At 39.6% G+C, this 12,989-nt stretch overlaps 1 protein-coding gene across 5 annotated transcripts in view; it reads right to left on the reverse strand.

Moving 5' to 3' along the window:
* st3gal3b (ST3 beta-galactoside alpha-2,3-sialyltransferase 3b) overlaps positions 1-12,989 on the reverse strand; it is a 44,005-nt gene that overhangs the window by 8,515 nt on the left and 22,501 nt on the right. For all 5 annotated transcript variants that reach the window (XM_044024364.1, XM_044024337.1, XM_044024374.1 and 2 more), the window contains 3 exons: positions 8,235-8,298; positions 8,054-8,149; positions 7,781-7,967 (listed from right to left, as the gene is read on the reverse strand). In XM_044024364.1, the coding sequence (XP_043880299.1) occupies positions 7,781-7,967; positions 8,054-8,149; positions 8,235-8,298 (347 nt within the window). The remainder of the gene's footprint in view (positions 1-7,780; positions 7,968-8,053; positions 8,150-8,234; positions 8,299-12,989) is intronic.

The following is a 12,989-nucleotide window of genomic DNA, read 5'->3' on the forward strand; positions in this document are numbered from 1 at the left end:
GTTGGGCTGTCACTGGGCTGTGGTCCGAAAGGAAATGGCTGTTTCCCTTCTCCAGCAACAGCTTTATAGTTAAATTGGTCTGGATTATTATATTTAAGTGTGTGCACAAGGCTGTGTGCGCCAATAAAGCACCTGTGAAAACAACTTTGAACTTGGAAACCTAATTGTTGCAGTGGGATAGACGGCAGAGAGGTCAACTTTACTTGGACAGAAGGTAAAGTGGGGCATAACAATTCTACTTTTGTTGACATTAGTGTTGTAAAAGTTTCTGTCCAAATATATGGAAAAACAAGGAAAAACAAGGAGTAATCTTCACACTTGAGTAATCAGCAATTAATCAAGTGAGATTAGGCTGTTGCCTTAATTGAAGAGGCAACCTTAATAAAAGTCTGGTGTTGTCAGAATATTGAGAGTTCTTGGCGGAGGTTATGAGATTCGCTGAGGAGTCACCGAAGAGGAAACATAGCTCTGATGAATGACATTAAAAAGTTATAAAAAGGAGCAGTTACAGTCCCTGACTTCACATTTGACTTAACTTTAAACCAACCATTCCTAAACCTTGAATCATGACTCTGATCAACACATGAGACTCAAATCAATAATTCCCATATACGCCATTGTTTTAAATTCAGTGCAGATTAATAATCAGTCCACTTCACTTTATGTCTTGCATATCCTTCAAAACATGCATGTGCTTATTACAGCTGGGCTCCATGTCATCTCATATCTGGACACACCACGGAATAGTTAAAGCACATAACAGCACGCTCAAATTTAGAACATATCAGCCCTAGAGAACCCGGCTAAGGCTGTTTGATGGCATTTAAACATCAAACAGGTGCTAAATTTAGTAACAGAAACTTCACTTTATATCCTGTGGCCTGTGGTTGCTACAGCACAAACTGTAGTAAACAAGGATCTCCCACATGCAACAACAATGTTGTATGAACAGCTATTGAGTATTGGTGAGGGAGTGAAAGATAATACAAAGGTCACAACGTGTATTACTGCGGATTCTTCTGTGGCACGGAAGATAAGTCAGTATTGTAAATGTATTTCGAGTAGACAGCCTCATTATGCCACTGTTGTAGACTACACCTGAGGCTTTGCAAAGGCTATGTGTATTTACCTTGTAATTTGAAAGTGGCAGCTGTACACAGACCAAGACCAAAGTACCTTTAAAGACGGGATTAGTAATCGACAATGTAAGGGGGCTACAGTAAGCCAGGAGTGACAGATCACAAAGATGGAAAAAGTGATGCGGACTGAGAGATAACGACTGCTCAGAGCAATGACGACAGCTAAAATGGAAAATGTACAGCATTCTATATGTGAATCCCTCAGTTTGCACTTATGCGTCCATTTTGGAAGAATAAATGAGCAATAAAAATGATATACAAAACCAAAAAAATATGAATATAATGACATGAATTCTTTTCCAAGTTAGTTTTGGTGTTTTTGATAGCATAAACCAATTAGACTTAATTTTTTTGAAATACAATATTTCACTACGGTTTACTGCCCCCGATAACCTGGTAATGTGGCTGGAAAACACTGTCTTACTTGCTGGACACGTGGACAGCTATCATTTTGTTGAACTAAGCTGTAGCTGGGCTCTTCATTGCCGTCTGTCGATGTGATTGTGTGTTTGATGTTTATTGAGAGGATGAATTGAGGAGCACTGTTTTTCACAAATATGGACGGACTTAAAACTGATTAAGCCATTTCTCAATACAGCGGTGTATAGATCACAGCGGTGCCCAGCCACATTCCCACACTGCACACGCAAAGTAATTTGTCTTATGTCAAGACAGATGGAGGCAACAGCAACATTGAGAGAGAGACAGCTGCACACGTGTGAGAGTATGAATGAAAACACAAAGTGAACTCTAGTTCTCAAAAAGGTTTGATAGGATAAATGATTCTTGCCCCCAGCTGCCCCTGCACACACTCAGGTTAAGTATGTAGCATACAAATAACGTTACATCCTTTCTGTTCACAAAGAACAAACGAATGCAGAATTAATAACATCACCAACAGTGAAAAAAAGTCAAGAAAAGTTAAGCACTGCAGCATTAAAGGACCAGTGTGGATCATTTAGGAGGCTGATTGGCAGACTTTAAATATACCTCCTAAGTGTGTGATCAATTTAAAATGACTTGAAATAAGCATTTTATATGCACTTTAATCAAGGGTCTTCCTATATACAATACGACTATTGCAGCCATAACAGACAAACTCACCAGAGTGTGGGTTTTGCATTCTGAAGCAGAAGACAACCACGTGCTGTCTGGCATCGGGGGAATCGTGGTAAGGCCACTGAAACTCCCTGAGGCACATGTGAAAGGGAGGGTAGAGCGGAGGACTCCTCCATTTGTTACAATCTGCACTCTCACCATTAGATGTCACTCATTCTTACACACAGCACCTTTGAAGCAATTTTACAGCATCCTCCAAACTGCCAACACACATAACTAAGGTGGTCTGGAGGTCGTTCGCACTGAGCTTACAAGGTGTGCTCATAGTGCTCATATTTTATAAAGCAGGTGGTTAATGGTGAGGTACGGAAGCATATTGCTGCCAGACTAGCAAAATCATAATTGATCGGCATCATTGATACGTTTATTGTTAAAACAATATAGGTTTGATGTTTTAATGTGACAGTTTGTGTTCTTACAATATACATATACTATAAAAACTATATACAAATATTGACCATTGCTGAGCGGTACAGTTAAATCGTTTTTTTCTTTTGTATTTGCATATTTTGTAAATGACTCTCCAAGAGCAGTAACAGTCAAAAGACATTATACTCACTATAGTATACTTCACTACACTATATTTGAGCTTTAAATAAAGTAAATAATACATTTAACTACACCTTATTGTTGTTTACAGTCATGTATATACTTATGATTGTATATGTAACGGACAAAAAGGCAACCGTTAAAATAGTTTTGCTGAAGGAGACCCACATTGAAAAATGTGGGTGCACCTAAATGTTATTCTGGTGGACCCAAGTTAGTTGCACCAGTGCAACCGATGCACGACGTTAGTCTGCAGCCCTGCAAATTGTATTAAAAGAACCTGCAGGTCTGAGTACTAATCATTGCAGGATAGGTAAGTGAGTCATTGTTGAAACACAACACTCAAGGTAATCAGTGACATCCGGACACTATGTTAGTCACTTGGTCCATGTTCAGAATCCATGTTTACAAGTATGTAAATGTTTATGGATGTCATGTATGCAGGCTACTTTGGGCTTCTGCACAGATGTTTGAGCTTAAAAAGAAATACCTGAAAAGCCATTATGTTTGTTCCACAGAGCTAAGGCTGGGTGATACAGCTACGGATACAAAAACATTGTCCTGATACAATGTGCTCCAATTAGTCAATATTGATTATCATTACAATAAATGTCAGACAGTTAAAGACTAAGATTTGCTCCTAAGTGAAAGTTAAAGAAACATGTTAATTGTGGTTTAAACCTCTTAATGAGCATAAAACAACCAACACTTGCGCAAACATTCAAGTTCATAATACATGTTTGTGCAATGGATAAACATTAGATCAACATTATTGCATAAGACTGGCTTCACAACAATGTTTTGATGCTCAGCAAAAATGCTTGGGTGTATTTCTATTTAAGAAGGAAGTACTTTTCCTTAAATTGTCTCCATTCATCATTTATCTCTGGCCTGTAGAAAGGCAGGGAACGCTAGTGTAAACAAACAGAAGAGATAGAACACCGACACTCCACCTTCAAATCCCGTGTTTACCACCGGCTGTATATCCTTCACTGGCTCTGTTTGAAAATATCCCCACATATACAAACAACTGCGGCTGTGTGTTCATGAACTGTGAGTGTGCGTTGTGCGTGAGGGCAAAAATTGAAACTCGAAATATTGACAATTGTGGAAATCATGTTTGAGCACATTTGTAAACAGCACGTAACCGGGCAATCAACTAGGCTGCTGCATATGAGGGGTCAGTCTTTCAAGACCAAGTTAGGTTGTAATCATGTATACCTGCTGTAACGAGGGATTAGAAAAGTTGGAAGTCTTGTGATGCTGCCGTAGTGAAATTGCAGATGTAGAAGAGGGCTACACTGATCTAAAATGCAAACACATTTCAAAAAAGAAAAAAGGACTGTCGTTGGGCTGAGAATGTGTCCAGGACCACAGTCACGTCTTCCTTGGCCAGGACTTGGTCAGAGGTTTGCCCTGAAGTATATGACTCTCTGCATGTGTGAGTGAGTGGGAGGCTATGTGTGCATTTGTGAGAGTGTACCAAACACTAAACAACAGATTGGTAAATTGCCTCACTAATTTGTACTCTGTTCACCGATCCGAGACAGGGCTGCAGGCATTTTAAAGCCACAAAGGCACAAAGCCAAGAATGTTCAAGCACACTGTCCACCACTGGCCAGATGAGTCACCGACGGCTGCACTACAACTCTGTACCACCCACTAACCCTTTTAAAGAAGAAGGAAAAGACAGACACTTTCATAACCACAGAAAGAGAGTGAAAAGGCTTTGCATCCCTCCGAGCCGCGAGTGTGCAGGTTACACAAAGACAACCCTTCCTTGTGTAACAAATGTAAAAGCTGCCACAGCTGTCCATGGTTACATTATGTCTGGATGAAATAAATCAAGCAAGGAGGGGAAATTTTGCTACTTGTTGAAAAATCGAGTAAGCAGCGTCACTGTCTGAACCAACCATATTTGACATTTGTATTTTACCAATTAGAATGCACCAATAAAGAAAAAAAACCCATTCATGAGTGAGTGTTTTTTTTGGATATACAGTATGTCCCAAGTTCACAGAAGGAACACATACATACACACATAAACACCTCTCCATGTTTACGTTTCCACTGCATTAGTCCATGTGGGTGAGTCTAGGATAACAGTCTTTTTACAGGACATCAGTTTCTTTCATGCTGTTGCTAAGACAGACCATCCCCCAGCATACAGCTATATTTCTGGAAACACCAGGCATGTAACTGTATGTTAAAATCTACATGCAACTTATTATACAGATAAACTCGGCCTCACTCTGGATGCTCCTTAAGTGATCTCTTTCAATAAGCATTAATGTCTTCAAATTGTCATTTAAATTGGGAAAACCCAAATGAGGGAAATGTGGGTTAAAAGCTTTTGAGACTCCTACGGGCCAACTCATACTTTCCACGTCTGTGAGTCTACAGAAGTCCGAGTGACGTAAACGTCACCATCCACCTATGTTCGTGATGACACGTGCAGACCCTATGCAGACGTAGACATGCAGCATTTTAAAACAATGTTATAGCATAACATTGCTACCTACGACAATACAACCCATCATTTAAAGAATAGAAGAAAATACAAAATGGGGCAAAATCCTGACAATAAATCACCACCGCTAGAATAGACTGATGTGCGGTGCGCATGCATGGATAGCTAGTCTGACACATGCCCTCATTTTAATACGAATAGAATTGTGGCCATGTGCTCTCAAGTGGAAATGTCTTGCATCTCTCGATGGACAACAAAGGCGTAAAGTATGGAGGGGCCCTGTCATGTTAGTTGGTATGAGCCCAAACTCTTACTACTGAAGCTTAAACTGCTTGGGCTCTTTTGCAGTCTACATTAATAGAAAACCATTATTGTGAGTTATCTAACAAAGATGTATGTTTAGAATATTGCTGTCAATGATCTGAGCTCAAGTTTAATGCCAAAATAATTATTTAATTGACCTCAGTTGGCCATTTAAGTGGAATAAATTGCCCAGGAAACATTTACATGAGGTGACAAACAGTATTTATATAATGGTAAATCAACTAACGCAGATGTACAAAACAGACAAAAGTCTTGAGGACTATCCAGAGGTCAAAACATGAGTCTTTGCACATCTGTCAGTTCTCTTCTTCCAAATTATCATCAAGGCTCCAACCAAAAGACACTGATGATTTTTTTCCCCCCTTTCTGTTCCTTGATTTTTAACCCACGGGAAACATTCTTCCCTCCTCAGCAGATCAAAGAGGCCTGAGTCAGATGCCAGGGGCCAGATCAATTATCCCAAGCAGCCATTTCCACTGTCCTCTCCCTCTGACACACCAGAGAAATCTGGGCCCTATCAAAGGCTGAAGGGGCCATCAGCCAGCCAAGTAAACTATTTTGCTCCATTTTACTTTACCATTATACCTTCCACTGCTCATTTTCTTTTCCTCAGCCATTATCCCTTTATCCTATTTAACTTTATCCTCTCGATCTATCTTTCCTCCATTCTTGCATCCTTTAATCTAACTTCACACCACTATTTGGCTCCAGTTTGCCCTTTCCATCCACTACTAAACGTATGGTCCATTCCTCTTTTAGTATAGTATAGCTAATATAATATATCCTTCAGAATTGTACTGCTTATCCAACATTTCTTCCATTCACTACAAATTATGTTCAACATCTGTCATACAACCAACTAAATGATGACGTTTTCATTTTCTAATGAAATGTTTCAAAGCTCAGCCTGAATTCCCAAGAGCCTGAGAAAGATGACAATTCAAAGCGATTTAATGACAGGACCATATTCAGCTACAGTATTGCTATTATACGGAATTAAATAACAAACGCACATTGTCGTAAATGGACTGATACCAATGCCCCTTAATACTACTACTTTTCTTTGAATGACTGATCTTTTATTAAGTGCTCCTATTCCTGGAGTCCTGGAGTTGAACGGGCACAAATTAATCTCTCAGTGACACTAAAGACTAACCTCAATGAGAGTTTATGAGAGCTTCTTTAGCGACAGGAGTTATAGGTTATAGGGTCACATGGGCCGTTAAAATGAATGCTTACCTTAAGAGATAAGGGAGAGCCTGTTCTGTCATTCAGTCTGACCCTTTAGTTTAAGAGGCCAGTTAAGAGCCATTATTTCACTGTGGCAATCACAATGTTTTTAAGTATCTAGCAAGATTTGCTCTGTGATAAATCAGTTCATGATTAGGCGTGTGCAAATATCCAAACATCTAAAAAAGTAGAGGAACTTAAAATGGCAATGTAGCTTTCCCTGAGACAAAGGAAAAAATACTTGTTTGATTTTTCGTAACCATGCCTTTCACGTTACGCATTATGGCCCCGCTTTACACCTTTTTCTGTCATCAGATAGCAATCGGATAGCGACTGACCACATGCATTTACTGACCACATGCATTTACACTGGTAGTAACATGCATCTCAAGCATGACGAGCAGAAAACCAGTAGACTTCAGTTTTGTCAACGCTTTCACGTTGGCTGTGCTCGGAGCCACCAACGTATTTTCATGTAGTCATTGTGGGTGGAGTGGAGACGCATCGGAGACTCCGTTGCATATACACATGTGTTCATTATGGTTAATTTGGTAGATTGGATAACAATTCTGTCCAAGTGTAATCCAATAAAAGAAAATGGGGACTTTAAATGTAGAATTTCATGTTTTCCTCTTTATGCCTTTGCTAGAATGGCTTACATTTCCAGAGGAAGGAATGTACAGAATGTGATGAATGCTAAGACCTCAATGTTCTGAAAAAATGAAAACACATAACTATAACTCCCACTGTAAAAACTCTACTTCTGAGCTGAGTTTTGTTATGTAGCTGACACTTTCCTAACTTTTTCATTTTATATTTGAACACCCACACAGAAAACTAATTTTTCTGCTGTGAGTTGTCTGTTATTGTTGAGTGTGTGTGCTTGTTACACATGTTCAAAACTTTTTCTTTAATTTCTTAACAATAAATGATTAAATCATATTCTTACCAGTTTCTCCTTAAAGACCATCTGTCTAAGCCACTTGAAATCCAGAGGCTTGAAAGCGGAAAAAACAAAAAGCGAGTCTTTTTCATAGTTTTCAGGCTTCTGGATGGCTCCCTCTGGGTACGTAATCCTCAAGGTGGTTTTGGTCCCTACGTCTTTGCCATAACCACTTACTGGGGCCTCATTTAATCTGCCAGCAGAAAACATGTCTTAGAAAGTGAAATTCATGCATCAAAGATATTCTTACAGACCCAGTTAGTAGAAGAGTTGTCTCACCTCACTACAACATCGTAGTCATCTATACGGGAACCCAAAGACTTGTTGAACAGGATGCCCCCGTTGCCCACAATGATACATCTTTTACAGCTCAGGCTGGAAGGAAGAAGGGTCAGAGGTTAATGATATGAACTGATGAATAGACAGCATGCTGCTGTTGTGGGTGAGGAGCAGTAATTACCTGTCCAGCTCCTCTCCAAGTCCATAATTTTTCGTATAAGTTAAAATGCTGTCTATGATTTTCTCTGAAATGAAAAAGAGAAACAATCATGATGAGGACAACTGAGGGTATGTTAGTTTGTCACCTACAATGTGCTGTGCATTATAAAATATTGTTTTTCCTGAGCAGTTTGTATGTAAGAACTTGGGCAGTAAATTGCTTTCTTGACAAATTTGCAGTGAGGTGGCCAGAGTGCAACCTGTGATCACAGCTCAGTCATCAGATGTTCATGTTGAGCAGCTGTGGCTGCAGGATGGGTGGCGGTGTGCTTACAGATGCTGATATTTTGGACTGGCTTTCTCCTTAAGGTTCCATCATGAACGCACTGTTCCCTCAAGGAACTTTCTCCACCTGACTGCCCCTCTCTCTCTCATGTGTTAGCGCTGTCACAAAGTTCAAACCAATATGGGACCAGCCGTCTTCTTATAACTAGAGTTAATTCTTGAAGAAGAAGAAATTGTATTACATAATCTGGTAGTAAAAAAATTTAACGATATCATTAAGATTAATCATTTACATGCTCACTTCTTACAGAAAAGTACAGAAGTTTAACATCATTCTCTGAATGCATCAATATATCCCACATTGGAAAATTCAGAACAGAGGGAACTGCTCCTTTAGCAGATGTATAAACTGCCAAACGCTCCAACATACCACTAGAAATATAGCAATCTAGGTGGTCTTAAGACAGTTGGAGGAGAGAACACCTCTCTCCGTTTATTCAGTCACAGATAAGGAGTGACCAATCAGCCTTTTGGAATAGTGGTGATGGGATGAAACGGAGAGGAGTGAATCTGAGAGAAACAGACATACAGGGTTCTGGGATGGTAAGTGTGTGTATGTAGAAAGTCTCCCATAAAAGCACTCAGAGAGGAATGCTGTTTTCAAACAAGCACATTCTCCTGGTTAAGTGGGTGATGGTAGGCTTGCGTGGCCAGCACCTCTCTGATCGCAGGGTGAGAAATGGGGATGTTTAGTCATAGCGCACATTCCTGCCATGTTCTAAACGGCATTCTGCTGGAGTCATGGTTCCTGTATTAGATTATTGCATATGCTGTATTCATCTCCCCTCTTGACCATTTTAAGGCCTCTCATACTTGAAATTCACCTATCATAACATCCCAAACAAAGCAAATTCCTTATTGTTGCTACTATTAATTAAAACCTTCCATTCGGAGTAATGCAGATGCACCATATAAGGACAACACGGAACACACGACAGGATACTATGACAACCTTTACTTTATTTGTAACCCACATTAAAAACTAGTCAGTAACCCTGCATCCATCCGTCTACTACCGCTTTATCCTCCACACAAAGTTAAATGTATGGTGTGTAGATTGACTCCTCCGCTTGACTAAACTTCCACTTTAAAATGCAAAAGCATGTGCTTTTGAGCCGAAGTCTGATTTGGTTTATAATGTTGGCTAACAGTTAATGGATTCAAATTTTTCTATTTGGTCAATTATGTTACAATTTAGAGGATGATGACTGGACGGCAGTGTAATTGACAGCTAGTACTGTCCAATAAGTGCATCTATGAGCAAGACCCTGGCCTCAAGTACATATAGAAGGCTAAGAAAACTATTTATTTACTTTTATTCACACTTAGACAAACATAATGAGTAGTTATACAAAAACAAACAAAATTATACAAACAAATAATAATGAGTAGTATAATTTCTGCCAATAAACCCTCGTAAATGTTTCAGACTGGACCGTTAAATCAACATAATCACCATATAGCATATTATAAGCAAGAGAGGGCCAAGAGCAACAGCAAAAGTGAGAGTACAGGCAAGAGTGAGAAGAAGAGTTTAGACGTGGGCCTCCAAGCTGTTCGCAAGACACATTACAGCCCCATTCACCCTGGCCAACAATCCTAATGATTAACCTGCTGAGGAGAGGCAGGCAGAGCAACAGCCCATTGTTTGGATGTGGTGTCGATGTCTGGCGTCAAGCATCACCCTGAGCAGCATAAACACAAGGCGGCAGACCACACCCGGATCCAAGCGGGTGAAAAGTGAAAAATCACAATGGGCACGACTCTCTTCCCGAGAACATGGAAGCCAATTGTTTTAAGTACCCGGGGTAAACATTTCAGCAAAGTATGTCTCATGGTCTCAAGACAAATGGCCATAGGTGCAGACACCATTCCAACATGGAACTCTTGAAATGACAAGAATCTTTACTGGCATCTCGACAGAACAACAGAAGCATCTCATAAAACATCAACACAGACAGTGTTGGGAAGAGTACAGTCTAAACAATATAAAAGATCATGTGATGAGAGATTGGTATTTTTTGCCCCTGTACCGAAGCTGGCTGCTTACTCATCAACCGCTACGGTGAAAATACTAAGTATTTGAAGTGCAGTATGACAAATTATTTACTGTGAATTCCAGGATTTGAACAATACTTAAAAAACATATGTGTGTAGGGGTGTCTTAGTCTTTGTTGCATAACAGTCTGCCTTAACGTGGCGAGTATGCTAGGAATGAAAACACCACCCAATAGTTCAGTGATTTAATTTATTAAGTTTATCAAACCTCTGAATAAACATTTAAAATCAAAACGCCATTAATCAATAATAGAACCCTGCTCTCAGCTAAATTAAGAGCTGTTCACTTGCTTGAGAGAACTTTCCAGTTCCTCTTGGTGGTTTTTTTGAGATCATATTTGGCAGGCTATTATTTTTATCACCAGTCATGTATCACCAACATCACAAACACAATTTGCCTCAAAGGGCTTTACAGTCTGTACAGCAAGTGCCAACGTCTGTCCTTAGACTTTCACAAGGAGTGAAGCGAAAACTTCACAAAAACCCTTCTGTAAATTCAGTTATAAAATATACTAACCTGTGCAAAAGGTGATAAATAAATAAAGATTGACTCTTCAATAACATCTAAAGGGAAATAACCTTTTACGACCTAATTTAGTGATCCAACTGTGGCAGCTGAGTCATTACTGCATCTTTCATTTACGGCTGCACTGCACATTTTAAAGCCCTGTACAGGACAGGACATATCATTAAACGCTGGTACTGTGGTTATTTGAACAGTCAGAATTACACAAAAACTGCCTCTTGTGCCATCAGGGGGAAAGAAGACAGACAGTACTGACAAGCCCTTCAAACCTGTTCCAAACTTGTGTCAGATTTCCCCAAGATTTCCCAAACACAGAAGATGAGACAGTATACAGTATGTGACCTGGCACAGCACATTTCACTAGTCTAGCTCACAGGAGGAGGCTACTAGGCACATCAATAAGATCAAAGTATTACCAAAGCACTATTCTTTGTCTTTTTTTTAATCTAAATTTCACAAAATGTTCCTTGGAAAACTGAGTGAATTTCAGGTAAACTTAAAATGATCATGCAACTACCAATGTCCCCCAAGTCCCTTTGAGAAAGACATTATGCAAGAGAATTTTATTTGTAGTGCAGCATTAAATAACTGAAGGAAAGTATAACTAGAAACATGTGGTGAACAGTGGCTTTTCCCTGAGGCCAAATCAGCACAGCCTTATTGTTCGTTGGCTATGGTTGATGTGTGCCAGTAGATACTGGTGGAACTGAAAGTAAAAATAAAACGGACGCCCACCTCTCTGTGTTCCCAATTTGGAATCCTTTGTGGCGTTCTATTCAAGATCCACACGTATCATCTCTCCACATGGGTACCACTAAAAGGGAAACCCTACTGCTGCCGCAGTCCATGGAAAAAACAGAAACCAGGTGTAACACACACACAGGGATTGCTCTTTGATAGCGACTGGGGCTGTGTCTGTGTGTGTGTAAGACAGTGGAGCGCTTGCCACAGCACAAAGGTAACATTCAGTATACCTTCAGCTTCTAAGTATTGGAAAATATGTGACAGAGCATGTCACTGAAGTCAGGTTAATGTTATCTCTTCACTTCCCATGCTATTCAGTGCTGGAGTGTGTTAAGGTCAGGAAACAAACACCGTGTGTGAAGAAGTTCTTGGTCCTCGGGCAGAACAATCCAGCACTCCAGCAAATAACTGCCCATCATAATTATGATGATGACCTGCTAATTACCTTGTTACAGGCTCAACAGAAAAACAATGTTTGACTGTAATATTTCATAATGTTAGCAAAAAGTGACCAAATGTTCACTAATGTCTCTCTCAGCTAGTCAATTGATAAGCCTGAGGTTAAACATCCTTTGCCAAAATCACCACCCAGACAACAATGACAAATGATGAAAAGTGCAAACACAGCTGCACCTGGACAATGAAAAAAGCTGAAAATAGGTATTTAGACAAATGAACTCGCTGGATTTTCTTATGCCTGAATCAGTGCCCAACAACTAATCATTAGGAATACCGTCAGATACCACAGTTATTATAAAAGATGACACTATGATCAAACCACTAAATAAACCCCTTTTAACTGCCCTTAGGTCCATGTGCTTACAATTTTAACAGAGCCCGAGGTGTGGGGATAGAAAGAAGTAGGAGTTATGGAGGCAAAGATGTGATGGAAATTAATGTAGCAGTTTTGCACGAGTATATCTGCTTGTGCTATTTTGATTTTAACAATTCTTTTTTAATCAGTGTTTCATGACCTTTCAGGTAGTGCAACATTAATTTTTTACTAACATATACCAAACAGAACATAGCAATTAGAGTTATGTTAGTATGGAAATCAACCATCAGAACATATTTTATTTGTATTAAGAATAAATCAATAGTGGA

Source organism: Solea senegalensis, linkage group LG1 (assembly GCF_019176455.1).
Source record: "Solea senegalensis isolate Sse05_10M linkage group LG1, IFAPA_SoseM_1, whole genome shotgun sequence".
Taxonomy (NCBI): domain Eukaryota; kingdom Metazoa; phylum Chordata; class Actinopteri; order Pleuronectiformes; family Soleidae; genus Solea; species Solea senegalensis.